The sequence below is a fragment of the Meleagris gallopavo genome, chromosome 8 (assembly GCF_905368555.1).
Source record: "Meleagris gallopavo chromosome 8, MGAL_WU_HG_1.1, whole genome shotgun sequence".
Lineage (NCBI taxonomy): Eukaryota > Metazoa > Chordata > Aves > Galliformes > Phasianidae > Meleagris > Meleagris gallopavo.
Window position 1 is genome coordinate 17,238,106 of NC_139411.1, and position 25,324 is coordinate 17,263,429.

The following is a 25,324-nucleotide window of genomic DNA, read 5'->3' on the forward strand; positions in this document are numbered from 1 at the left end:
TAATGTAGCCAAGTAGTCGTGGTCAGGTCATTTTCTGCTCCCTGGGCTGCAGAATCCTGAGCAGTCTTTCAGGACCAGTGCTGCAGCTTTTCTCTGTTGACCATAAGAGGAAAGCAGATGCTAATTTGATGGTTGCAGGCTATTCCCAAAGGTATGAGTTGAGAGAATAAACGTGACACAGTGTAACTTTAACTGTTTGGGAGGTGTGGAGAGACAGTTGGCTAAGCACTGTTGCAGGCTGAGGGAGACAGGACCAACAGCTCCATAAATCAAAACATTCTCCAGAAAAAGCTCTGTCTACTTCTTAGCAGCTTCTCTCCCCTTCTTTGATGCTTGGAACAGCAGAACTAATAAACATATGATAAACAAATTAAGGAAAAAACAGAAGTGAGCCGGCCAGATAAATCATTCCAGCTTCTCTGGCTCCAGAAGGATGTGAAGCCTCTACTGCCCAAGGAGCTAGAAAGAAGATCTGGGTCTGACTGGGTGCTGCCTGCCCAGCTGGCTGCACACTGCCTTCCTCACATATGGAGATGCTTGTGGCAAGAAGGGAGATGCTGCTACAAACCAGCTGGTAAATAATTCTCCTGAAAAGGAGGCTGGGAAAAATAGTAAGAAACAAAGCAGACATGCACTGAAGAAAGGAGCAGCAAATAAGGACCATTCTCCAGCTTAAAGCATTCAGCACATTTCAATTTTAAAGTCTCTCAGCATCACAAAGCACAAGAAATGCCAATACAAGCTAGAAATACCTTACATATTTCTACTTCTGCATTATTCCTTTAGCAATGAAAGATGTCATGCAAGGGCTTAAAGTAGATTGACACATCTCCTCTAATAGCTGGTACCAGAAAAAAAAAAAAAAATGAAAGAAAGAATACAGTACAAATAAATGACAATTTTCACAGTTAGTTTAGTTGATAAGAGCTTGTCATTATTTTTGATATTGAAATGCTTGATTTCTGTCAGCATACTACATGCCTACAAATGTAACTACATATTTGCTACAGCTACTTATCACACCTTGAGAAAAACACCAGAAGAGCAGCAGCCACAGGACCAGTAATTGGCTGGCTTCAGCTTAAAGCACATTTTAAGTAAAGTTGAAAATTACATTATCCTACTATAGCCCTTGGAAATAAAATATTGCCTCAATGTTCTGTCAACGCAAGAGAAAAATTTGCAGCTCTGATTTCTGCCGTGGGTTTTCACAAGAAAGAAACAAGCTAACAAACAAACAATCCAAGGAAAGCTGGTAGTGGTGCAATCTCTCTTCTCTATTTCCAAATCCTGCAGTGCTCTTACACTTCTGAGTTGTTTGCTTGAGTTACAGTGCACCTCTCCCCTTCCACAAGCTGGGTGTTTAGAGATTGAAGCCTGCATCCTCCTAAAATAAAACTTCAATTCTAGACTATAGTGAACTGCAAATAAAAATGAGAAAACCAATACTGACAATGTTAAAAAAAAAAAGAAAAAAAAAAAAGTAAAATCCTCTTTGGAGCCTGCAGAAATCTTTCCTCAGGAAGGAGAAGAGAATGGGGCTCTGTTCCTGTACTTCAGCTCTCTGCTTTAGCAATTCCACTCATATACATGTTAAGAGTGTAGCATGAATGGTGTTGTGCTTCAATCACTTCATAGCTCTTTCCTGAAGCTGCTCTCTATCTCATGTATCTGTAGAATTTTTGCACTTATGAAACAGCAGAGGGAGCCAGAAGTTCAAAGTCAGAGCACAGGGATGAAGCGGGATTCATTGGCTAAACTGAAGAGGAGAAAGGAGGGAGGGGGGTAAAAGGGAGAGAATTGCCACCCAAATTACCTACAGGAGCTGCGAGCAGAACATCTCTTCTGGATTGCTGAAACACAGATGGTCTTTCTTTGCTGCTGTAACAGCTCTCCCTTCTTCCAAGACAGAAACTGCAGCAACAGCGGTCGTTTCCTCCATCAGAGAGAGGTAAGAATTTTCTGAAGTATTTATTTCAGATTTATTAAATCTTAGATCTCTCTAGTAAAGGTATCTCTTTTGATTGTCAACATTTGTTCAGCTTCAGTTGCTGATAGATGATGATATCATTATTAATTCCTTTATGTTCTGATCTCCCTCTGCTTTGGATGATGTTTCCTGGTCAGAAACCAGTCAGCTCAGTGAGGATTCAGCTGAAACTTTAACCTAGGACATGAGGCAAGAACTGTATATCTGAAATGTATAGGGCAGTTGTTGAGTAGTTACTACATTCACACAAACAAGTTTTAGAAGAACATGAAAATATGGATTCAGAACAGTTCTGACATGACTTTTCATTCAGCAAACTATTATGGTAACAGGAAATAATGAAACACATTCAATTAGCATTTACATGTTAAAATTAGGTCACTGGAGCTGATGGGGATGTAGTTTAAATTCAAGATAAGCCATGGAATGAAAGGCTCTGCCCAGGTTGGATTCCTGAAAGCAAAGAATTCTTATGAATTCTTACGAAACTGTTGTGGATGTCTTGGTGGTTTTAAAACCATACAGAAACAAGGACGGAAAGTGAAGTGAGCCTGATCCAAAGTCCACGAAGATCAATGAGCTCTGAATCCAATCACAACGCAAGGAAAAACAGTAATAAATACTTTGCTCTGTTTGTATACTTTTAAAGCTCTTTCCCTAACTGTTGCTAGAGAGAGCCTTGTCTCCTCCCCTAGATCTGAACAGCACCAAGCACTATTCTCAATTAGATTTTAATACTACCACAATAAACATTAACACAATTATTAATAGTAATAATTTAGCAAGAAGGTTTATAAAAGCAAGAGGCGCCATAATAAATACTTAACTTTATCATTCAGCGTAGATTAAGGCTGTGCAAACAATTGATTTGTCAGTGCCGGACTGATACGGATTTGAGCTCTCAGAGGATGGGTGCACCAAACCATCACTTTCCACTACTCAGTGACAGTTTTTGACAGATGCACCCAGCCTTGCTCACTTCTGTGGGTATTTAAACCAGCTCTCAATGTTATAGACTTGTAACATATTAATTCACATGTCTCATACCCCAGATTTTAGAAAAACTTAACATTAGCTCCTTCGGTGACCTAAGGTAGCCCCTCCCAATACTTTTGGAATAGAATTTAGCTAAGAGGAAGAGTATAAAGAACGTTCACCATTAAATCTCACTGTATCAAATGCTTTATGGATTTTGTATAGCTGTGAGATTTCTGTGCATACTCAGTGACATGTTTCAGAGTTCTGTTAAATGTTTCCAATACTTATTTGTTTCTAGTTTAAAAAAGACAGCCCATAGCTGCTTTACTCCAGATAATTGTCATAGCTCTAAATCAGTAATACAGCCATTTGGCTGTAAGAGTTGTTTCTCTCATGAAGACTTATGGACTGGAAGCAGCAAACAGGGCTTGAGCTACCAATTAAGTTCTGAGCCAGACAAGTAATTGTGTCTGAGTACCAAATGATGAAGCCAAGAACTGCAAACGTTTTTTCCCTTCTACTTATGTCTAATGTAGGAAGTAACCCACACTGCCCATCATAGCTATACAGAGACTGACTCAAATGCAGAGAAGAGCTGGTGCTGATCAGCTTTGTAAGAACAATCTGCTCTTTCCTAGGTAGCTGACAGAGCACAATGTCACCGGAATTCCCTTTCCCTCAAAGAATTTTTTCTGGCACATATAGGATAAGGCAGTCAAGCTGATTATAGTTGCTTTTCAATTTTTTCTTTGGGATATCTTGAGTGATTTTTCTTAGTTTAGAAAAGACCATGTTGTTCAGCGAAGCAAAACCTTCAGACCTCAGCTGCTCTATTTCCTTGCTTCCAAAAGAACAATGAATGTCTATAAAGGAAACAAATGAAGAATTTAACAAAGATTAAGTCTGAAAGTTCCCTATTGTATTCTTCTGTATCTAGTAGAGTTGCTGCAGACTTTTGTGTCACCCACTTTTTAGAAATACCATCTCACATTGCATCAACTGAAGAAGACCTTGCTTTTGGAGCATGTTGATTTTCATAGCTGACCTCTTTCCTGAAGTTCATTGATGATTCTGAGCTGATATATCCTTTCCTCTTTAAAAACAAGGAACAGCAATTCAACTCTTTCTCCCAACTTCCTCCCCATACTGATTTAGGAAGCTTATTGCTCCTGCAAGCCAACCAAGTATTACTTCACTTTCTGAAGACAAAAGCTGTTGCCTTTGCCCACAGTTTGTTTGTTTGGTTGGTTTTTGTTTTCTTTATATATTTTACTGAGTAATCAACATGCTTTTAATACAGTGAGGGGAGCCAGAACTCTTTTCCACCTGCACTGATGATTCAGTTTGTTAGTCAACATTTAATTCAACTGTCTAAAGAGAGTGAGCCCATATTGATTATTATTGCTTTGTAACTTAGACCAAACTGAATAGCATTAAATACCTTGAGATGACAGGACTTGGCAGTGACTGACCCTAAGAATCTGTCATCTAGGGGTACTATAACAGGATACGTAGATATTAGGTCACTGCAATACTCACTGTTCTACTTTTCTAGAAATGTTTTTTACAAGCTAGACATTGGAATAAGATATACAGAGAGCTGCACACAAGTGATTTAGCCTCTGACTTTCCAAAGAAATCAGGTCCAACAAGGAGTTTCACATCTACTTAGTGCACCAAAGCTTTCCCTGAGACACTCATATCTCACTTCCCTGCCTCGTTCCCTAGCCTGTGATATGAAGGTGATAATTATTATAAACCTGTGGCATCATCATGAGAACACGACTGGGAAGTGCTTGCCAGTCATCTTGTGAGAAACACTGCAGAATGCAACGCATTGAAAGAGATGCCTAACCCAACAAAATGCAGAGCCTTCAGAGGCACGGCAGTACCATCTGCAACAAATACAGTCACACTCTCCCTTTGGTGTTCCTCTTGGGAGCATGCCCCTTAAATCTCTGGGATCTGGTTTATTTATACTTTTACCTTGATAAATGAATTTGCTCAGCAGTTACTGCTACTCCAACAGTGAGTCTCACCATACCACTTAGTGTATGCATTATTATCTTGACCACTAGTTTTTCTGAAGCTCTGAGAAATTTATCACATCTTCACAGATTTGAGTAGCATTTTATTGCAGAGGAAGGGCTTGTGTATTGGGTAAATTGTATAAATCCCTCTGTATTTATTTACTTCTCAAGTCAGAAGTCTTCATACAGCCTGTATCTGCCTTTGATTGGAGAAGAGCTCCCAGCAGGGTCAGATTTTTTTCTTTGATTTCTGGATGTAGATTTGGGTTCCAGAGTAAGGATGATAGAGAAGGCTCTACTATATCAAGGGGTATTCACTTACATCAGTGGGCCCCGATGGCCAGCTGGAGGAAAGGAGCTGGTAACAAAAAAGAAAGGGGATATCACCCCCCATGCAGAGTGGAAAAGGAACCCAGGAACGTGCCAGGTAATTACAGCAGCCGCCCAGGTGTCTTCTGGTAGAGCCCAGGCACTCCTGTGGTGTAGATTTCCAAAAGCATGCAGCCTCAATTAACTCTGAGGTCTTGGTTTCCTGAGATCCCGATGAAAATCACAGCTCAGGAGCTGGAGCCATGGCTGAGCAGCAGATCCATATGCCTGTGCGGAAACAGAACACCCGGTGAACAGCACATACCGTTAGAACATTTGAACCTTCTTGGTTAATAAGAGTGAAGTTCTGCTGAAGGAGGAATCTGGTCACACGGAATTAAGAAGGGTTGTCAAATACAGCTATTCAGAAAGCCAAAATTGAGAGGCTGGAATATATTCCTGATAAGTCCTGTGATGGCCACACTGGCCATCCAGAGGGAGACATCAGTGCCTCATGGGCAATGGGGTTCATCCAGAAAGGGGAAGTAGGGAACTTGGACTGCAGTTCCCATGACCTATTGCAGCTGTGTAGAAATGGAAAAATGTTGAAGTGATTTTGAATTATTTCAGATGCTTTCAAAATTGTCCCATGTTATCCCTCCTGAGGATACGAGGCTGAATTTTTGCATGGTGATACCGTCTCAAGCAAATGCATGTTCTGGCTGCAAATAAAATTTCAGTTCACAGAGTAACTTGTGTTAAAATATTTTGGAGTTAGCTTTGTGTATTAATATATTTTAATGTTTTCATTGATGTTTTACTTGAGTGAAGGAACATGCCCCCCAAAAAGTGCTTTTCACACAGCTGTGGATCAGAGTCTTGCAAATGCCCTGCCCACAGCAGGGACTCGGAGCTTGATCCTTAAGGTCCCTTCCAACTTAAGCCATGTTATGATTCTATGAAATACAAGATCATACATGATTTTTACCCCGGGTGTGTTTTGATCCAGCTTTCTACTGAATTAGTGGCATTCAAGGTACTGCTCTAAGTTGATATTAAATACTGGGGATAACTTCACGCATGGCAAAGTCATATTTCAGTAGATTTGTACAGATTTCCATACTACAGTCTAGCAAACCATTCCATTTCACAATCTGATTAGCCATATAAAAAGGAGCTGAAGATATACAGAATTATTGCTTGCTTCTCTTACTTTCCCCCACTGCACTTTTGACTCTTGTAACTCCTGTAACATAACTAAGCAATCTTTTTCCTTTCCTTTGCAGACCAACCCAGACCTCCTGCTGTGAAATAGAACAGATAACTTTTTAGGCCAGCTCCAGAAGACTCAGTCTGTGTTTGGTTATCACCTTTTTGAACAAAAAGTTTGGGGCCCAGGATGAATAGGACAAGGGCAGTTAATGACGCTTTTCCTTTCCTGAATAGTAAGAACTTGAGCTCAAATCGAAGTTTCCCCTCACATCTTTCTAATCAGTGCAGGAATGTCACTGACCTTACTGTTTTTTTGGCCACCTCTTACAGTTTGGAGACTGTTCTAGGCATTGTTGGAAACATCTGCCTGATTGCTGTTATAGCCAGGCAGAAGGAAAAGACCAACGTCACCAACATCCTGATTTCCAACCTAATAATTTCAGACTTGTTTATGTGTCTTGTCTGCCTTCCTTTCACCGTTGTTTACACCATGATGGACTATTGGATATTTGGGGAGGTCATGTGCAAAATGACGTCTTTCACACAGTGCACATCTGTGACAGTATCAATTCTTTCCCTTGTCCTTATTGCTCTGGAAAGACACCAGCTGATCATAAACCCAACTGGTTGGAGGCCAAGCATCTCCCAAGCCTATCTAGGAATTGGAGTCATTTGGACTTTAGCATGTCTCATGTCTCTTCCGTTTTTGACCACATCCATCTTGTCTAATGATTTGTATGAACAGCTCTCACACATCATGAATTTTTCCTACGACAAGGCCATATGCATTGACTCATGGCCTTCTGAGCAACACAGGCTTATCTACACCACTACTCTACTTCTTCTGCAATACTGCATCCCACTGTTCTTCATTATACTTTGCTACCTGCGTATCTACTTACGCCTACAGAAGAGAAAGGACATGTTTGAGAAGAGTGAATACAGTAACCGAGCAGTTCAGTTAAGAAGGATAAATATATTATTAGCATCCATGGTAGCTGCTTTTGCTGTTTGCTGGTTACCACTGCATGTTTTCAACACCATTGTAGATTGGAATTACAAGATCATTTCACCTTGCCACCACAATCTGATCTTCTCATTGTGCCACTTAGTAGCCATGGCTTCTACCTGTGTCAACCCTGTCATCTATGGTTTCCTTAATAGCAACTTCAAAAGAGAAGTGAAGTCATTGATTCTGAGCTGTCAGCATAATTCGGTAACTGCATCAATGGAAGAATATGATCATTTACCTTTATCTACTATGCAGACAGAAGTCTCCAAGGGCTCACTGTCATTGAATTGCAGACATAATTCTATCTAGCCAGCAGAAAGCATTTCAGAGGTTGTACTGACATCACACAGCAGTCATACCTGCAGGTATAAAAGCAACTGGTGATGGTAAAGCTGGAATGCAAACAGGAGCCCACTGCCTGATTTTTGTAAGAACAAGCAAAGAAAGTCAGTAAAAGCATTCAGTAGCTCCTGGGGTGTGCAAGATGTTTGTGTCTTTGAAGAGGGGCAGACTGGTGTACAAACAGCTGCTCTGCCAGCTTAATAGATAAGCTGTGGTGCACCTAGACTGACACTGGGTCTATCAGCTAAGTTCACATCTCCAGTACAGCTAAGGTAGAACCTCACGCATCCAATGTCACCACTGCAGGCTGCCAAAGCTGCATTCGCAAAGGCTTCATTTTTCAGTATTAAGACTTTTTATGCACTGATGACACACCAGGGGAACAGAGACATGTAAATATATGTTTTTTTGTGCTTTCCTAACTGACAAACCGTTAGCATTCAGCAGATCCAGTTTGCATCAAACAGCTGGAGGTCAGTCTGGAACTTTTCCCTCTTGTCACACAGGCTTGGAAATTGCCATTGCCCACAGAAGTTGGAGCAAAGAACAAGAAAGATTGAATTTACTGACAGAGGAGCAGTGGGAAATGAAAACGTTACTTTGTGGATTAAGCTCTTGGAACACATTCACATGATGCAGAACGCTACTTTCAAGCAAATGAAAAACAGTTGCAGATCTGCATGGAAATGAATCTGGTTGGTTTTGCAATTCCTGCTGCTGGCAGTTACAGAGCTCTGCAATGTTGGAAGTGGACATCACAAAGGCAAAAGGTGACTGTGTTACTGGAGCTGTTTCATGCTTTGGTAGCAAGATTTCACTTCTGCTTCAGCAGCAAAATACTCATTAGCTCCTTGGTGCTCTAATTGCATCTAATTCAGAAAGTCTGAACATGCATGAAAAGCTGTTCAAAGAAGCCTTGTCTTGTCAGAGTGTGTACAATCCTAAAGAAATAAATACACATATGCAGACCATTTCCTACTAACATAAAAGTGGATATCAGACATCAGTTCCACTCACTGGCAGTAACAACAAAGATAGAGCTGAATAAGAGTACATAACTGGAATCCAGGTCAGGTGGAAACACAAACCTTAAAGCCAAGCTACATGTAAATTAGTAGTATAGTGAGGAGATGTTACTCAGTGACTGCTGAGGAAATAAAGAAAGTTCATACTGAGGAAAAAAAAGAAAAGTTCACAGTAAAGAATTTTGTAAAAAAAAAAACAAAAACAAAAACCATTGAGTTTATTCAAAATGAAGTAGATTAATAATAAAGAAATACAGAACTGTATTCTGTCCTGTGTTTTTAAACTAACCTTAGCAGTAGGCTGACTATATGGCCAAATTAGGTTATTTCTATCTTGAATTATGTTATCACTTATCACAGGTCATTACTTTTTGTAGTTAAAGGGTTCGCACAGAGTTGAAGCTATCTAATGTACAGTTACGCAGGAAATCTTCCTTTAACTTGATGTTAGAAAGATTATCAGTCTTGACAGGCAATGGGAATTTGGGACTGAGCATCTGAAAGCAAGAGCAAGCTCTTAAGCTATAGGGTAACAAGAGCCATTAAGAATGAATTCACAGCTGCAGATGGCAAAAAATGGAAGTTAAATCTTATCCATGTGCTGGGGCATAGAAATCGCTGGCAAAGCTTCAGGTTTGGACCTTCAATTCTTGCATGTAGAATCTTAAGGCAGAAGGTGTTCTGACATAGCCACACTTCTTACTCTGGGCAGAACATGTGTATATCAACTGGAGAGTTCATGTGATTTCCTTTTGCATCTTCCTCAATTACTTGGCAAGAAATTTTTTCTTCTTTCATGTGGCCTTCTGCTGCATCTTTTGTTTTTCTTTAACTCACCTCTTGCTTTTCTTCGTTATTTGTATGCAATGTCATTTCTAGACTGGATATTAAGCCCATTAGAAGAAATGCAGAACAAGAGGATTCATTTTATCTTACCCTGAATTAGAAGTTTTCTAGTTTTCTGTTGTAGCTGAGAGCAGAGATTATACAACCTTGCAACGCTGAGTAGTAAAAATAAATTAATGTCTCATAAACAACTTCACTCTTACCAGAACTGTGTTCTATTATTTGAGTGCATGAATACCAGTTAAGGTTTGGAGTGTTTTTATATTCAGGGTTATTCATCTAATCAGTTGAGTAATTCTGCCTGTTCTATGTGCTTGTTACAATTTCAGCATCTAACTAATATATGTCAAACTATAGTAAGAATATCCTGCTAAACATGAACGTAGAAGGCTATGATTTATAGTCTTACACAGTTTTTCAAGCATCACTCTCTTAAATGGAAACAGCTATCTTAAGAGTTTTTCCTTTCAGAAGTGTGCATCTTTGCTGTAAGATCTAAATCAGAATGTTTTTGTAGAGAAGTATGAGCAGGGTCTGACTCCTTTTTGAACTGCAACTCACACTGCCACTTGTACCCAATGCAAAGCAAACCAACCCAATTTTACAATAACCCATACTGATGTGAGCAGGAATGTGGCTCCCTCTAGTGAAGACAGGAAGTGTCAAATCTGGAATCAAGTACTGTTTATCACTAATGGACTTGGTGCTGGATAGATACTAACTCCCACTAAACTCTGCTTAAAGATACTCCAGGTAACAAAAACTGTAGAGTAAATCCAGAAAATGAATCTAAGTTTCAAAGGGCTGACAATGTGCTATATGTAAGTTCTATCTTTGATTATACACTAGGCATTATGCTCTCATAATAGCCAGAACACAAACAGTACTTTTATCATCGCTCCTTCATTTTGCAGGGACGGAAGGGTGTAGCTGTGCACAAAAGCAGTAGAAAGTAGTATGCTATTCATTGTTGTGAACAGCTCTAGCAACTGTTCCCTGTTCCCATTGAAGGCAAAAGCACAAGGCTGGATGTAATTATGTCTGCATGGATGTTGAAAGCCATTTCATTTGTTACTTTAAGGCTTTCATGCAACCAAAGGGAAAAATCTGTCTCTTTAGTCCTAGCAAAAGGTAATAGGACAAAAAAAAAAAAAAAAACAACCTTATATATTTTACCCATCTGTAAATGTGATCTTGGTTAGCTATTTAAGAAGGATCAACCAATTTTGTGTTCATTGTACTACAGCAATGCTTTTAAGTACACTCTTTGAAAAGCCTTGCTACTGAATTACAAAGGTAATTCGGGAGAAACATGCTTAAGTAACAAATCATCAGTTCATGAAATTTTAAGATTTTATCATAACATTTATTTTTTATAAGAAGGCTTTTAATGATCCTGCACCTGTGATGTGCTTCAAAAAGATTGTAAGATTTTCAAAGCAGGAAAACAACTTGTTACTGTTATATAAGCAGCGCATTCTGAGGAACCCAGTAATAACAAATAAAATTCTATGGCCTCTGTTACTTTGTCTCTGCTTTTATAAAATGGCATTGTACTAATCACAGTATTAAGTACATAAGATTTAGTTCTCAAATAGCATTTATGAAAAGAAAACAGAAGTTGCAACACATAAGTGTCATTGATATGTGAAGGATTAAAACCTTGATGCATTATTCCCAGGGACAGACAGTAGTATAGCACAGCCAACTAAGGAGGAGAGGACAGGTATCAAAAATTCACCACAGGACACCTGAATATTCTGATGCCAGGATGCAGCTCACTTTCACAGACTTGGCAGGAGACTGGGCCCTACACAATATACTGTCCCGAACTGTAGTCACAAACACAACCAGAAGCAACCAAAATTGCCAAAAGCCTACGGTAAGTTAAGACATCACATTCTGAGGACCCAAGAAGAAGCTCTTGATTCTTTTATATTGACCTGTGTGTCTCCTTGCATTTCCCGACATTTCTTTCATAGGCAGTTCTCTTCAGGATTTCTAATGGCCAGATTTTCAGAGGATATTGAACATAAATATCAGCATTGTTGCTTATTACCACTGCTTATTATCCACATAGCTTTTATAACTTTCCCTCACTATCTCAGTTTGCTTAACAAAGCCATTTCTTTGAACTCAGGAAGTCATAAGCAGAATACAGCTGAGATTTATACTTCTGTGTAATACCTTTTCCTGCCAGACAATGCTAATTAGGCCTTAGTCTGAATTTCCAATCTTATACTATTCTTATCTTTCCAATAACCGCTCAATAAACTTGAAGTCCAGTAGCAGCATGGAGACTGTATTATAGAAACCCAGGATGAAACTGAATGCTGGTGGGTTGATTGTTGTTTTTCAGAAATTAAAAACTTATATATTTAGTCATGGTACACAGAAAATACAGCACTGCATAGTTTTTTCTTTTTTAATTAACTGGCAAAATATGGTGGCTTATGCTAGACACAGTGACATCAACATAATAATACATTTTTACTGTAGGATAACACAGATGCAAGTACAGCTTAATTTTACTAGACTCAAGACATCCCTGGTAGAAAGATAGCTTTTATCAGTTGCAAGCTATGATAACATGCAGAACATGAAACTTGCACTTTACCCATAAACATGAAGCTTTGTTTTGTCCCTAAGGCTCCAGCTAAAAATCTCTGCTCTCTGAATGCAATAATTGTAGCTCATGAATTACTGTGCCCTCTGCCCAGACTGTAGGAATACAAAGCCTCCCTGTCAACAGCTAGTGGACAAACACTGCTTCATCATTCATCATATTACCTTGATTACATTTTATTCCAGAATGACTGCAAGCAGAATGCACTTATCCCATGCTATGCCCTTGGTGAGATAACTGCCACTGATTAATCTGCTTGATAGGTTACTTAATGACTATAAATAATTCCATGTACTAACTATTTATTTCATTTAAAGGCAGACAGTAGAAGAAGTACTGATGCCCTAAAGACCAATTTCTGAAAAACAGAGAAACAGCTGAAAAATACCAGAAAGTTCTGGTATCCTCTGCATTTCTGTTAAACTCACAGCAAATACAGTCAAATGGGGAACTTTCTTAAAAACAACAGCAAAGGCATCAACTGGTTGAGGAGCATAATGTGCATGTGCCCTTTGCCCTGTACTTTTGGGAAGACTGATGGAATTCAAAGACAACAGAAGCTGGCCAGCACTTTTAAAGCTGACAAGGTCATCCAACCATACCATTTCCTCATGCATTCAGCATGAATCTAACTCCATCCATCAGAACTACAGCTAAACTGTTGCAGACAGTGAAGAGTCCTTTCAGAACAACCCACATTTCCACCAGCCATGTCAGAAGTCCCACGCAACACAATGTACATAGGCATGCACAACTTCACACCAAGTGAGCTCATCATCACCAGCAGACCAGTCAGGGTTATTAATCCTGCTGGCCTCTAATACAGTTGCTTTCCCTCAGGAATACTCTGTGAAATACAGATGTTAACAGCATGAATTTATTCCCCGTGCATTGCAAAAGCAGATTTCACAGCAGTGCAGTTGCATTCTCTGAGTTGTTCACATTTAGGCAAAGATGTACTGCTAAGGAGCACCTTACCATTGCTGGGAAGGAAGAAGGTACCCATCTGGCTGAAACAAGGGGAAATACTCTATCCGCACTCAGAGCAACAGGCAACATATTTGCTAACAACATATCTTGATTCAACTCAATTCTCTGTACTGCAAAAATCAATGTTTTATGGTCCAAAATTGCAAATGCTAAGCTGTAAGTGATAACAATAGGCAGCTTTATGGTTGAAACTATTTCCACCAATCAGTTTTCCACAAACCACAAATAGTTCAAACAATAACATGCAGAGCATTCCAGGATTCATATATATATAATTACCATACCATTTCCCAGGATCGGGGTACGGTATATTATATATTTTTTAAAATAATCCATAAAAGCATCCACATCCAAGACTGTAGAGCACACATGAAAGCAGAATTGTGACTAGTCTGTAGTTGAATACTATGATTTTGTGCAGCACAGAACAGCAAATAAACTTCTCCTATGTATAGTAAGAAGAAACGTGTCTTTACTTCAACTATCTTGCCCATGGCAGGGAAGATGGAACTAGATGGCCTTTAAGGTCCCTTTCAACACAACCATGCCATGATTCTTTCTTAACATCATTTTTTAGAAATAGGATTCTAATGGAAGATGTGGTATTGGGTATCTGTGCGTACAGAGAATGTGAGTGCAAAGAACAGATTTAAGCCTCCTGCATCTAGGAGATTGCATAAAGTATTTATTAGTTTTTTAAACCTGGAAACAAATTAATTGACGCTGTTGCTATGACTCAGACAACAGCTGGGCTGGCTACACTCACTTTTGCCTGAGTGGTCTGTTATTACAGTTAGAGAACAAAAATAAGCAGTGTGATGTTTATTCTGAGTGTGTTTAATCAGTAGCAATACTATATTTTATACTTGGGTGTGTTTAATATTTCCTTTTACAGCTAAAAAAATTAATTAGAGGTATAGAGCCAATAAGTAGTAACATCACCAAGGAATATCTACTCTTTCTCAAACTTCTTTTCCAATAATAGTTACATCTATTGAAGGAGACATCGGCAAATGTTTTAATAGATATTTACAAATCACAATAGACTTCATATGCTGCAGAGAAATGACAACTCAGAGCTCTAAGATCAGGTACCCAAATCCCAGAAGGAGATCCTTGATAGTTCCTAAAACTGTTTTGAAATCTAACAGCAAATGCAGCTCCAGTGTGACTAACCACGGTCGCAGCTGAGCAGGTGTGGAATCCAGCCCTGCACTTACCAACCAGCCAGCTGCATGAGACTGCAAACTGCAGCCCTGTGTCTTCAGGAGTAAAAGCACTGAAAAGAAGATGGGGCTGCACAAGGTGACCCAAATACAAGCAGGCAAACAATTAGGACATTCATCATTCCTGGAGAGTTACTTGATTTTGTAATTAACTTAGCTTGAATGAGTTCACTTCTTGCAGCCCCTGAGGAGTACATACCTACGCAGAACTTGCTGGATATACTTTCAAGCAATTTCAGATCTTCTTGGTTAACTGTTAACTCGCTACTCAAGTGCGCTGAAGGAAACACACGTGATTCTGCATACCCATACAGGAAAAGCAACCAAGAGGTAGAGTCAGATGAAGACTGACTTTAATTACTATCAGGTAATAGCCATTCCTGCTTTCAGTAAGACAGCGTAGATCAGTATGCAATTATACACTATGTTGGGTTCTTGAATTGTGCCAGTGCCTTTCCAGCTTTCTCTATCCACTTGTTCATCACTCCATGAGATGTGGCAGTGAGTCCCAGGAGAGCTGACAAACGGAAAGCTGAACTGATAAGCATTTAAAAATAAGAAAAGCCCACAAACATTCAAAACAAAGTTATTTTAAACCTTGTTCTATCACTGATCCAGTTAATACTGTATCACTGCAACTAAAGAGAGTAACGTTTCAGCATGGGAACAAGCAGGGGGTTGAGAACATCAGGGCCTGGGATTCCTTAAGCCAACTGTACCACTGAAATCAGCCTTGTACCCCTCTAAGCCATTGGTCAGGGCATTTGTTCCTCACCCACTGCGGAACAATATGAAGTTCCTGGACCTCATCCTCCAGGCTACTTTGCAGCCACCAGCAGCAGCAAGTATGGTGCTGGGTACTTTCACAACAGAACACCACCACAACCTTAATGAGATATCCCTGCAGCTGCTCAATGCCTCCTAAACCCTCAGGGAATGGAGTAGATGCATCAGACCAGCAAAATGTCAGCTTATCTTTTTTAATCCTGGGATTTTTTTTTTTAAGCTTTTTGTTTTTTCCCACTGAAGCTGCCCTGATTAGATAGCACTAATATCATTAAGCTAAATTGGTTCCTTGGGAGATGTCCCAATTAAATGGCTATCCTAATTAAGCACATCCTGATTAAGCAGAAGAACTTATAATTATAATAATAGCATGTAATAAAAACTGACCCATAGTTTTGTTCAGACAGAAGGCATTTTGCAAGCTTTCTTTACAAGGAACCACATTATCCAGGATTGATACACAGCCAGCTACTGGGTGAAATGCTACCTCTGTCTAACAACAGTCAGTACAACTGAATAGTCTATCAGGGCAGGGAATGAAGGATATTGCAGCATACTGACAAGACAGACAATATAATGATAAAGCAGAAGGCACTTAGGCTGCAACTGGGGCTGAGTATCTTTCCTACTCTCAGCAAATACACCCCAATCCTATGTTAGCACTATGGACTTTCCTTAACTTGAGAAGAGTGTAACACAAGAAGGTCGGCACAGTACAGCCTTGTGTAAGTTCTAATGCATGAAAAATCTATCAAGTCCATTTTTTTCCCCAACAAGTGGCAAATCCAAGCTCTGTAGCTATTGCAAATGTATGGTATGTTTTCTGAGTACTACTGTGCCAAGGGGAATTCCTACTGTGTATTTTGGACACCATTTGTGTTCCAGCTTGCATAGCTGTGTTCTGTTGTCTCAGTTCCTCTAAGGACAGCTTCATTTTTCAGTTTGTTCTATACAACACTGCAGAGATGTTAAGTGACCCTTACTAAGCAATGAGAGCTGGACAAACAAATCTGAACAAACATGTAGTTATTAAAATTTTTTCTTTGGCCTCAGTGAAATAAGGAGTCAGCTGGGAACCTCAAAGGCTCAGAATTGTTAGCAGATAAAGACTGACTTAACATGTATGTATACAGTTGTCAACAGGCAAATTATCAGTAAGCAGGAAAACTAGAAAAAAAACACAATAGATCTTTATTCCAGGGAATATTTCCAGTAACTCTATCCCTCCCAATTGTCCTGCCATCCTCACATCTGAACACCCCAGTGTTCAAGAGATACTGCACTAGCTCCAGTGCTTCAGAAGCGCTGAAGCTTTAATTGGGTGGGCATGGAGGCTTAGAGCCCCTCTGTGGGTGTACACAACACAGAAAAGTGTTAGAGTTGCACCACAACTCCATGTTGGAGACCTGAAGCCACCTTCTTAGGGATCAGTACAAGATTTTACAGTGCTTCTCCCAGAGAACCGTTCCCCAGTCCCTTGTTTGTGCTGTAATAAGCCTACTGCTGCTCTCCCACGGAGAACTGCTCTACTCAGAGCAGAGCATACACAGAGTGTTTCTGAAATAGTTTACACTAACTCTTGACCCATCCATCCCATTTTAATATTCTCAGGAATGCCAGCCATTTGGTTGGATTGGCATTACCCAAAACAGGCTCGGAAGGCAAAAATCCCAATGAGCCTTCTCAGTATGAATGGCATTTTCATAAATCAGATAAAAACAATGAAGTCCTGAATCTGTTTAGCATCCTGAAGTAAAATCAGCAGCAGTAATATTTATCCCACAAGCATTTAAGTAAGTTGTACTCCATTTTGTTACCTCATGCAAGTGCAGAAAGAAATCCCGGGGGTTGATGGTTGGACTGGATGATCTTATTGGTTTTTCCAACCTTAAAGATTCTGTGACTTATCTAGTATGGAAAACACAGAGAGTAAAGAAATTCACTCCATTTCTGATCCAAAAAAATCAAGTTAGCCACTTACTTTGTTTTTCATTAGGAATAATAGTGTGGCACAGATTTGCAAAGGATGAGATGACTAAATTTGATAACCAGAAATTATTGCCAGCAAGGTGGTATAAAAACCAGATGAAAACCAACCCAGTGCTGCTCAAAAGAGGAGAATCCAATCATCCACACCTCTCAGCAATAGAAGAGCTGGCATACTAAATACATTTAGTTCCTTTCCAAAATAGAGACACATGTAATTCAAACATTTATGAGTTTAGCTTCAGTGTTACACAGGATTTCTAAGCACGAGCAGAAGAAAAGTAAAATTTGAGTCCTGGAGGTAAAGAGACAACGTAAATTCACCATGGGAGCATGTGCCAGATTAGCTGGCATCTCTTACTGGTGATCTCACTAACTTCATTTGGGCATGGCAGCATAGCAAATTCAGAATCTTTGCAGTTAAATGAAGCATTACAAAGGGTTTCAGAGGAGATGCAGCTAACAAAAAAACTAGAGAAAAATTAAGATTTTTCTCCCAAATTTTTTTTTTATTAAAAAAAGCATACTGCACAACCACTAGAGACAGTGGATTTTGTAGAAAAAAAAACATGTTTTGTTCCACCAATGGAATCTCTTAAAATTTTCTGTTGTGGCCTGGACAAGTGCAAGCTCTAAACTTGGAGGTATCAGCAACATTGAAAAAGGATAGGACAATACTGAGAAAGGACATAACTGCTACACCATGAAACTTAACATAAAATGCAAGGCTGTAAACAAAGAGCCTGATATTGTTTTTAAATAAGCTGCATGAAAGAGAGCAGAAGACTTGGAAGCCTGATATTGCCAAGAGTAAGGGAAAATGTTGCCATCTCAGAACCACATGGCTCATAACATGAGGCAGCTGTGAGAAGGAAAAACACAGTCATCATAAAGCAACATTTGCAATACTTGACAGATGTGCTGTTGTGAAAGGACTTCATGCAAAATGCAATGTACAGTTATCCATGTAGAGGAAACAGCTACAGAGACCAGAACAAGATGTAAAGTAACATTGTTAAAGTCAGAGGAATAGAAAATGAATGTGCCTAAAAAGCCAAAAAGAGCCTATTTATTTAGACTACAGTTACAGATTACACCCTCATTGAGCAGATTAAGTCAGAAAGAAGTGATACTGAAGGTAAATGGGCAATATTAGCACAAAAACAACCATTGTAGGGCTGGAAACTAGAAGGCTTTGGTTGAAGCCATATTATTTAAGAATAAAGCCTGCTTAAATAGTAAAAGTTTACCTGGTGCTGTAGCAGATGATAACTGTGGAACAGCCCTTACAGTCCCGTGTTCTGCTGACAGGTGGTTGGGACAAATAGTGCCACAAGCTCAGTGCCAACTCTGCCTCCAGTCTTCCTTCTCCAACCCACCCTGCCAAGTCATTAAGCACTCAGCACCTTCATAAGTTTTTCTGTGATACGTAGCAAGAAAGATACCAATTTTACAGAAGCCACCTGTGGGCAAGCTTCCCCAGGATAATCCCATTTTAGAATACCCACCTCTTCAGGGACCAGTATAAGTCTTTCAGCAGTAGCCCAGTAACCACATCCTTTTCCCAAGTGCAGGAGATTCAGGAGATATTTCTTCTTCAGAATAAATTCCTTTTAAACCGAACCATACCAAGTTTCCAGACCATCAGAGGAATATCACTATGTATCAAGTGCTTCAGAACAGGGCTTTGAAATAAAACATTAGATAACTTAATTGTTGAAGACCTAAATACTTCACAGGGAAGCACACTAAGCTTTCACAGTGAAATAGTTTCCTGCTTCTTTTCAGACCCCCTTTCTTCAACAACTCACCTAGGAATCCAAAGCCCAGCCACTAAAATAGCACAAATGAAAAGCAAATCTTCTTGGACCTTCCCTTGCAGTTACTGCTTGAGTTTAATTACCTTGAATTGGAATTACATGAAGTTTGATTTTCTCACCTCTCCTTGTGTCAGATGATGATTTTATACTCAGGTCTTTCTAATTAGTTGTAATCAATGTGCTTCCTGATTTTAAGATTGTTTTCAACATTGAAAAAGGCACTAAAAGCCAATTATACTTTAAAATCAACTTTCTGCAAAGCACAAGGAACTTTTGGAAGCATCAAGAATGCCTCATAACAATCTTGGAAGTGGGGCTGAGGTTAAGATAGATCAAGTGGCAGCCACTCCGGTAGGGGAGAGTGGAAGAGCGTTTTATTATCAAAAAACTACTTCCAGGCACTCTAAACTTTCCTAGCCTTTGGGAATTAATATTTGGCTGAATTAAAACCACATTTTTGCTGCTATAAAGCAGCAGAGCTCCACTAGAGTTAGTGATACACATTTTGGTCCTGTGAGTAGAAATGGTCTCTGCCATCCAGCCAAGCCAGGGGGAGGGGGAGGAGGCTGGGCCAAATTGGAGGGACTGCCCAGGCTCCACCAGGCGTGAAGCATCCTGAAGAACACCTAGTTAGCAGGATCCTTCATTCTGCACTTAGGCATCCTAAATTGGGTACTCAGGCACAAACGAGCAGGTTAATTTTTTCCACATATACATCAAGTGCATCTGTGTTACAAGCTACTTTTGTCCTGTCAAAATAGCAATCATTTTCTGCCTATTGTAAGTTGGATTCTGCTAGATGATCCCACAGCTTCTGAGAGTTTTTTTCCTTAAATCAGGGTTTCATTTTCAAAGTAGCTAACTACTTCATAATTTGGAAGTAACATTAAAGCGTAAATTGTTCTTCACGTGGATGTGCTGAATTTTTTCTCCAGGTGACCTTTTATTTCATGATCTGAAAACTAAAGTTTTCTCCTCCTAATACTTCCATTCTTGTAGGATGAACAAAGGCTAATGTTTCCATTATTATATTACAGAAAGCATTGTGCAGGTCCTGCTCTCTTCAACAAACCTTCTGTTACATTGTAAGAACTTCAAAATTCAAGGTGACATTTCCTGTCTGCTTTACACACCTTGGCAAAATGGGGCCCTGTTCCTCCACGTGCCATGACAAAAATGCTGTTACTGTAGCAGTCATCTTGGGAACATCCACAAAAGACAAGTAAAAGGTTTTCTTCTGTAATAAAGTGTCAGCCAACATGAACTAGGCTTTTAATTTGAGTTTCCCACTGATGTAAGTTCAGATTTTGGCAACTCTGGTACTCAGGAAAAGCATGACCTTCTGGTCCTGTAGTCTGGGCGTGTTAAAGCAGAAGTTGAAGCAAGCTCCATATAGCCTATGAGAAACATGCAGGACAGTCACATAACACAAGCTATAGGAAAAGCAGGATGCAGTGAGTGACCTCCCACAGGTTGCTCTGGCAGGTCCTCACAGAGAGGACCTTCATATTGCTGCAGTTCAGAATTTACTTCTGTTTATTTACTATGATAAGGACTTCATACTCATACACTTATTCATTACTACATATGCTTAGCCTCCATACCTCTCACTTAAGTCAATTGTACACCTCACTGCACTGTACAAACTATAAATATACAGATGATATAGTTGTACAATCAATGAATATACAGTATATCCAGGAGTTTAGCTGATATAATTATTATACTAGAGTAGGAAAAGATGACACTCACCCTATCCTGGGCTTGGGTGATAGACTCCAGTGGAGCAGATCTCCAGAAGAGATCTTTCCCTACTGGCAGTGAGCTCTTAAATGGCTCTAGAGAGGTGGAGCCAGGCTCCACCCCTTCCTGCAGCACAGGTGAATTGCCTTTACCTGTGCTCCCATAGCTGACTCGTTACCTCAGGTGATTAATTAGAGGTTCAGGCTGTGATTCAGCAGCCCCATACACTGCATCCATTTATACATCATGGTCTTGAGAAGATGTTGACTGGACCCCAGCATCCCAAATGAACTTCAACTAAATCCATAGTCCTCAGTTCTCAGTGCTTGAAAATTCACCTACCAAGACTGGAGCCCAGACAAGCTGGGATGTTAATGAATCCTTGTAAAGCGAGTTATTTCTGCAGTAAGGTTTTGATTTCCTTTGCACAAAACATCAAAGTCTCATTGATAACTGCATGCTGAAATTAACAAGAAACATGAGTTTGTTTTTTTAACTGCCTTACTTTAGAGGAAAATGGGAAATATTTTAAGAGCTATGTTGCAAGTCCAGCCTGAATGTCTTGACTGCTGGGATTACTTAGCCTTAACCCTAGATGTAGTAACTTCACTCTGTCTTTGAGAGAAATGTTGTGCTAGGCAGGATGCCCATCTCAGCATAAACTTTTGAGGCTTCAGAATATAATGTCTCCAGTGATCTCCAGGTGAGGAAAGCATCCCATTGATCAATATTACATCTCAGAAAGGCTGATATCATCATTCATTAAACTGACTCACAAGCAAGTATTTTTAAAAATAATTTTGGTTTTTATTTTTTTAAAAAGGTCATCAGCTCTCACAGCATAGGGCTGTGGTTTGTTGAACTCTCAGTTCAACCCACAATCCACAAAACCCACAGGCTATATACAGACATAGCTATTTGTTGTGGCAAGGTTGTGCTGCTTCGTTTCACTTGTGAGCAGGAAGAGGTAAGCCTGCCAGGCCTTGCAGGTTATTTGCTGCATTGACACCTCATCGGGTCCATCACAACAGGGCAGTGAAGGTCATCTACGTACTTGAGGAAAAATGTAAACACAAGTAATTTATTTATATACAAGTCCTTGAAAATGGGTGCTTACAAACAGAGATAATTTGAGAGGTATGTGATGCTCAGTCAAACAGAACTCAGTTCACAAGACTCAGGAATTGATTCCAAGTAGACAGGAAGGCAAATCTTGCTGCAGCTCTACCCAATGGTGCAGCATTTTCCTTAAAAGATCAAACTCCATTACTTGAGTCAGAGACCTGAAGTCAAAACAAAGCTGTACCACATGGTGAATTCTGCCATATCCACTTTATAAACATCCCTTGCCTTTCAGCAGAACTAGTATCTGTCCTCCAAGTGAGGATTTCAGTTTACCTAGAATGAAGTGATCACACAGACAGCACAAACTCTCCTGATATGCTGCTGTTCTTACATAGGGAGAGAATAGCTCTATCTTTTATTCATCTCACTCATGTCAGTTTTAGGCTAAGATGGAAGTTGTTTAGAGACTGCAAATATTTATCTGGATCCACAGTAAAAGTGTGAGAAATAGTTGGCAAAGTACTGGCCTTGGACCTGGGAAATTGTGGTTCTGCTCCTCAAGCATCACAGGTTTCCTGTGGGAGAACAGTGCAGCCAAGCCCTGCTGTAGGGAGCAGCAACAGTTTCCATGTCCGCTCAGCTCCATGCTCTAAAACTGAGGTAAAATGTAACAGGAGTACTAGGATTAGAAACACAAACCAGTATTCAGATACCATGGTAAAAGTGCCATTTATACACTTCCAGATAACAGCAAGAGATGTTTGTTCTACATGATAATCATTGTGACATCTCAAACTCACTGCACTGCATTCATTTATCAGCAAGACACTACCATAAAAAACATCATGCCTTCCAAGCACTATGACATTCCCTTCCTGCAGATGGCTGGAAATGTTCTTAGATACAATATGTGCAATTAGCTTGCTGATGAAATTAGCGCTCTGAAATGGTTAGTTTTATAGATGTCCATATTGCTCCCCTTGTGGTTATTACTGCTTTAACCTCTTCGAGACCTTGGCTGAAAGCATCTTCTCAGGATTGCATTACTGAAAGGGCAAGTCAGGAAAAAACATATCCCAGTGCAAGTGGAGAGGAAAGGTGGTGTCTCAGGGAGAATGATTTCCCTGAGGCTCAGACAATCTGTGGTCTGATCCACTGCTTTCAGACACTTAGTTCCATTTCTGCTTCAGCAAAATAGGGATGGTGCTACTGAGTGCCCTAGCAGAGGAGGTGCAATGGGAGAGTCACCAGTGTTCCCAGTGACCAGTTCTGGCCTCTCCTTTGCACAGATAATCATCAGTCCTGATATGTGTTTACCTGCTTCTCTCATTTACCCACTAGGAGGGTTTTGGGCATGTGTTCCAAAACATTCAGGAAAAATGCCCCCAACTAGTAACCCCAAATTCCCCAGGAAAACTGTCCTGAAGCATACACCTTTTCCTGCAGACCCAGGTTTGGAAGCACGTCAGTGATGGAAAGGATCCATCAGGTTGCTCTGGGGGTTCCACAGTCCCAGGGCATAGTGGTTTTGCTTTGCTTTGTGCCCTTGAGACCTGGGCTGTCTGTGTGACAGCAGAAGCTTTTCCATGGGAAGCAATCAGGAAACACGGAGTTTAGTAGTCCGGATTCCCCTTTTGCACTCTTTTTGCATCAATATCTCAGGCTGGCTTTCACTTCAATGAAGTAATTTCTTGATAACAAGCAGCTTCTCAGTTGAAAGAGAACATGAATCAGATATCTCATTTTTTAACACTGCATTATGCCCTGAGTAATTACCACTGGCTTCTGGTTCTATCAATAGGACACATTTCTGAGAAATTTTCAACAGACCTGAGCATTTATTACTAATGTTTTACTAATGAGCGAGGAGAAAATCACCTGGGTATGGTTACAAACATGACGTTTAAAATGGCTGCCAGTCTTAGCAATTACTGCTTCCCTCTGAGATAATGCATATTTCCCTTAGGCAAAGGATTTGGCAATGGCACTAACCAGCAGCTCTCCATGGTTCTGCCTCAGACACCATCAGTGCTTCTAGACAAGACACTTTTAAAGAGTTTCCCATGCCTGGTGAGCAACTCCCATCCATAAACACACCTACGCGTGCCATGCTAAAGCTCTAGAAAGGTAGTCTCACGAAGGGCCTAGAATGGCCCTTCCCTCCCCTCCGGCAGTCCCATTGCCTCATAGTGGTACTGGCAGCATCACCCTGCTGGCAGGGCTCTGAGCAGGTAAAAGGCAGGTTTGATACTACTTGGCTGTGGTAAGGACTCCCTCCCTTGCCTTGCTGTCATCTTAGGTTAAGCTGATGCAATTCTCTAAATTGTAATTACGAATAAAGTGCCAAGATATTTTTCTGCTGGTTTCACAAGCTGACTATGACCAGCATGTGGTCAAAACTGGGCCTGGGACCAATGACAGGCAAGAGCTGCAAGATGGGAGCAGGACAGTGTAACAGCTTGCTTTCACCAGAAGGGCTTTTCAGATGGCTCAAGTTGCCCCTTGGAAGAAGTTTGCAGTCTCAAACTGCAGATAATGGGTGAGGTTCTGCTAATTCATTGCCAATCTAGGTCAGTGCCAGAGTGAAGGAAGTCCCAGTGGCCTGCTAGGGCAGCATGTAGGTACAACAGCAGATGAAGTGGATCATTAAAACAAATCCTAAACCACTTGTTTTCTGCACAGCTAACTCTACCACCTGTCCCATACATTGTGTGGTATTTCTGGTTAAGCTGAGTTCTGAAGAAGGAGCTCCCTCTTAACTGCATTTGTGCAATGCATAGCAGCAGGAGGATCTGATCCTCACTGTATGCAGATAGATCATAACTACTATTTAAACAGTCTCAAAAAGAAAAAAAAAGAAAAGAAAAGCAGTCAACTGCTGCCTCCAATCATGGCTGTTCAGGGCTCCCTCTTCACAGTAGTATATGCAGATCTACTTTGGTGAACTTTTCCATCTTCTCCTGTTTCCTGCAGGGGTATTATCTGTGCTTGCAAGGATTCAATTAATGCCATTGATGTGGAATGTTGTTCCATTCATCACCAGCCACTGCATCTAATGAATAGGATAATCTAATTCTCCCCAAATAAATATGACACCAAATTAAAAGAGTTCATAAGCAGCCTCCAAAATGGAGTGAGTTCGTTTCAATTTATTGCATTTTAAATTACACTGGATCCCTCAAGTACCAACCTCATATAAACAAGTCAATGACTGAGGCTGAATGTTTATTATCACAAATGTTTGCCGCTTCTATACCAGAATTGAGTATTAGTATTAGATGGAAGAACAGCTAACAGAAGGTCATCCAAATGCCACGGTTTTTAACCATGATTTTCCT

The 25,324-nt window shown here is 40.1% G+C and overlaps 1 protein-coding gene across 1 annotated transcript; it reads left to right on the forward strand.

Moving 5' to 3' along the window:
- The first annotated feature begins 1,729 nt into the window (after window positions 1-1,729).
- Window positions 1,730-9,946, forward strand: NPY4R2 (neuropeptide Y receptor Y4-2). Its single transcript, XM_010714463.4, has 2 exons — window positions 1,730-1,951; window positions 6,594-9,946. Exon 2 carries the CDS (start codon window positions 6,707-6,709, stop codon window positions 7,838-7,840), a length of 1,134 nt encoding a protein of 377 aa, XP_010712765.1. The 5' UTR covers window positions 1,730-1,951; window positions 6,594-6,706; the 3' UTR covers window positions 7,841-9,946.
- Window positions 9,947-25,324: the final 15,378 nt, after the last annotated feature.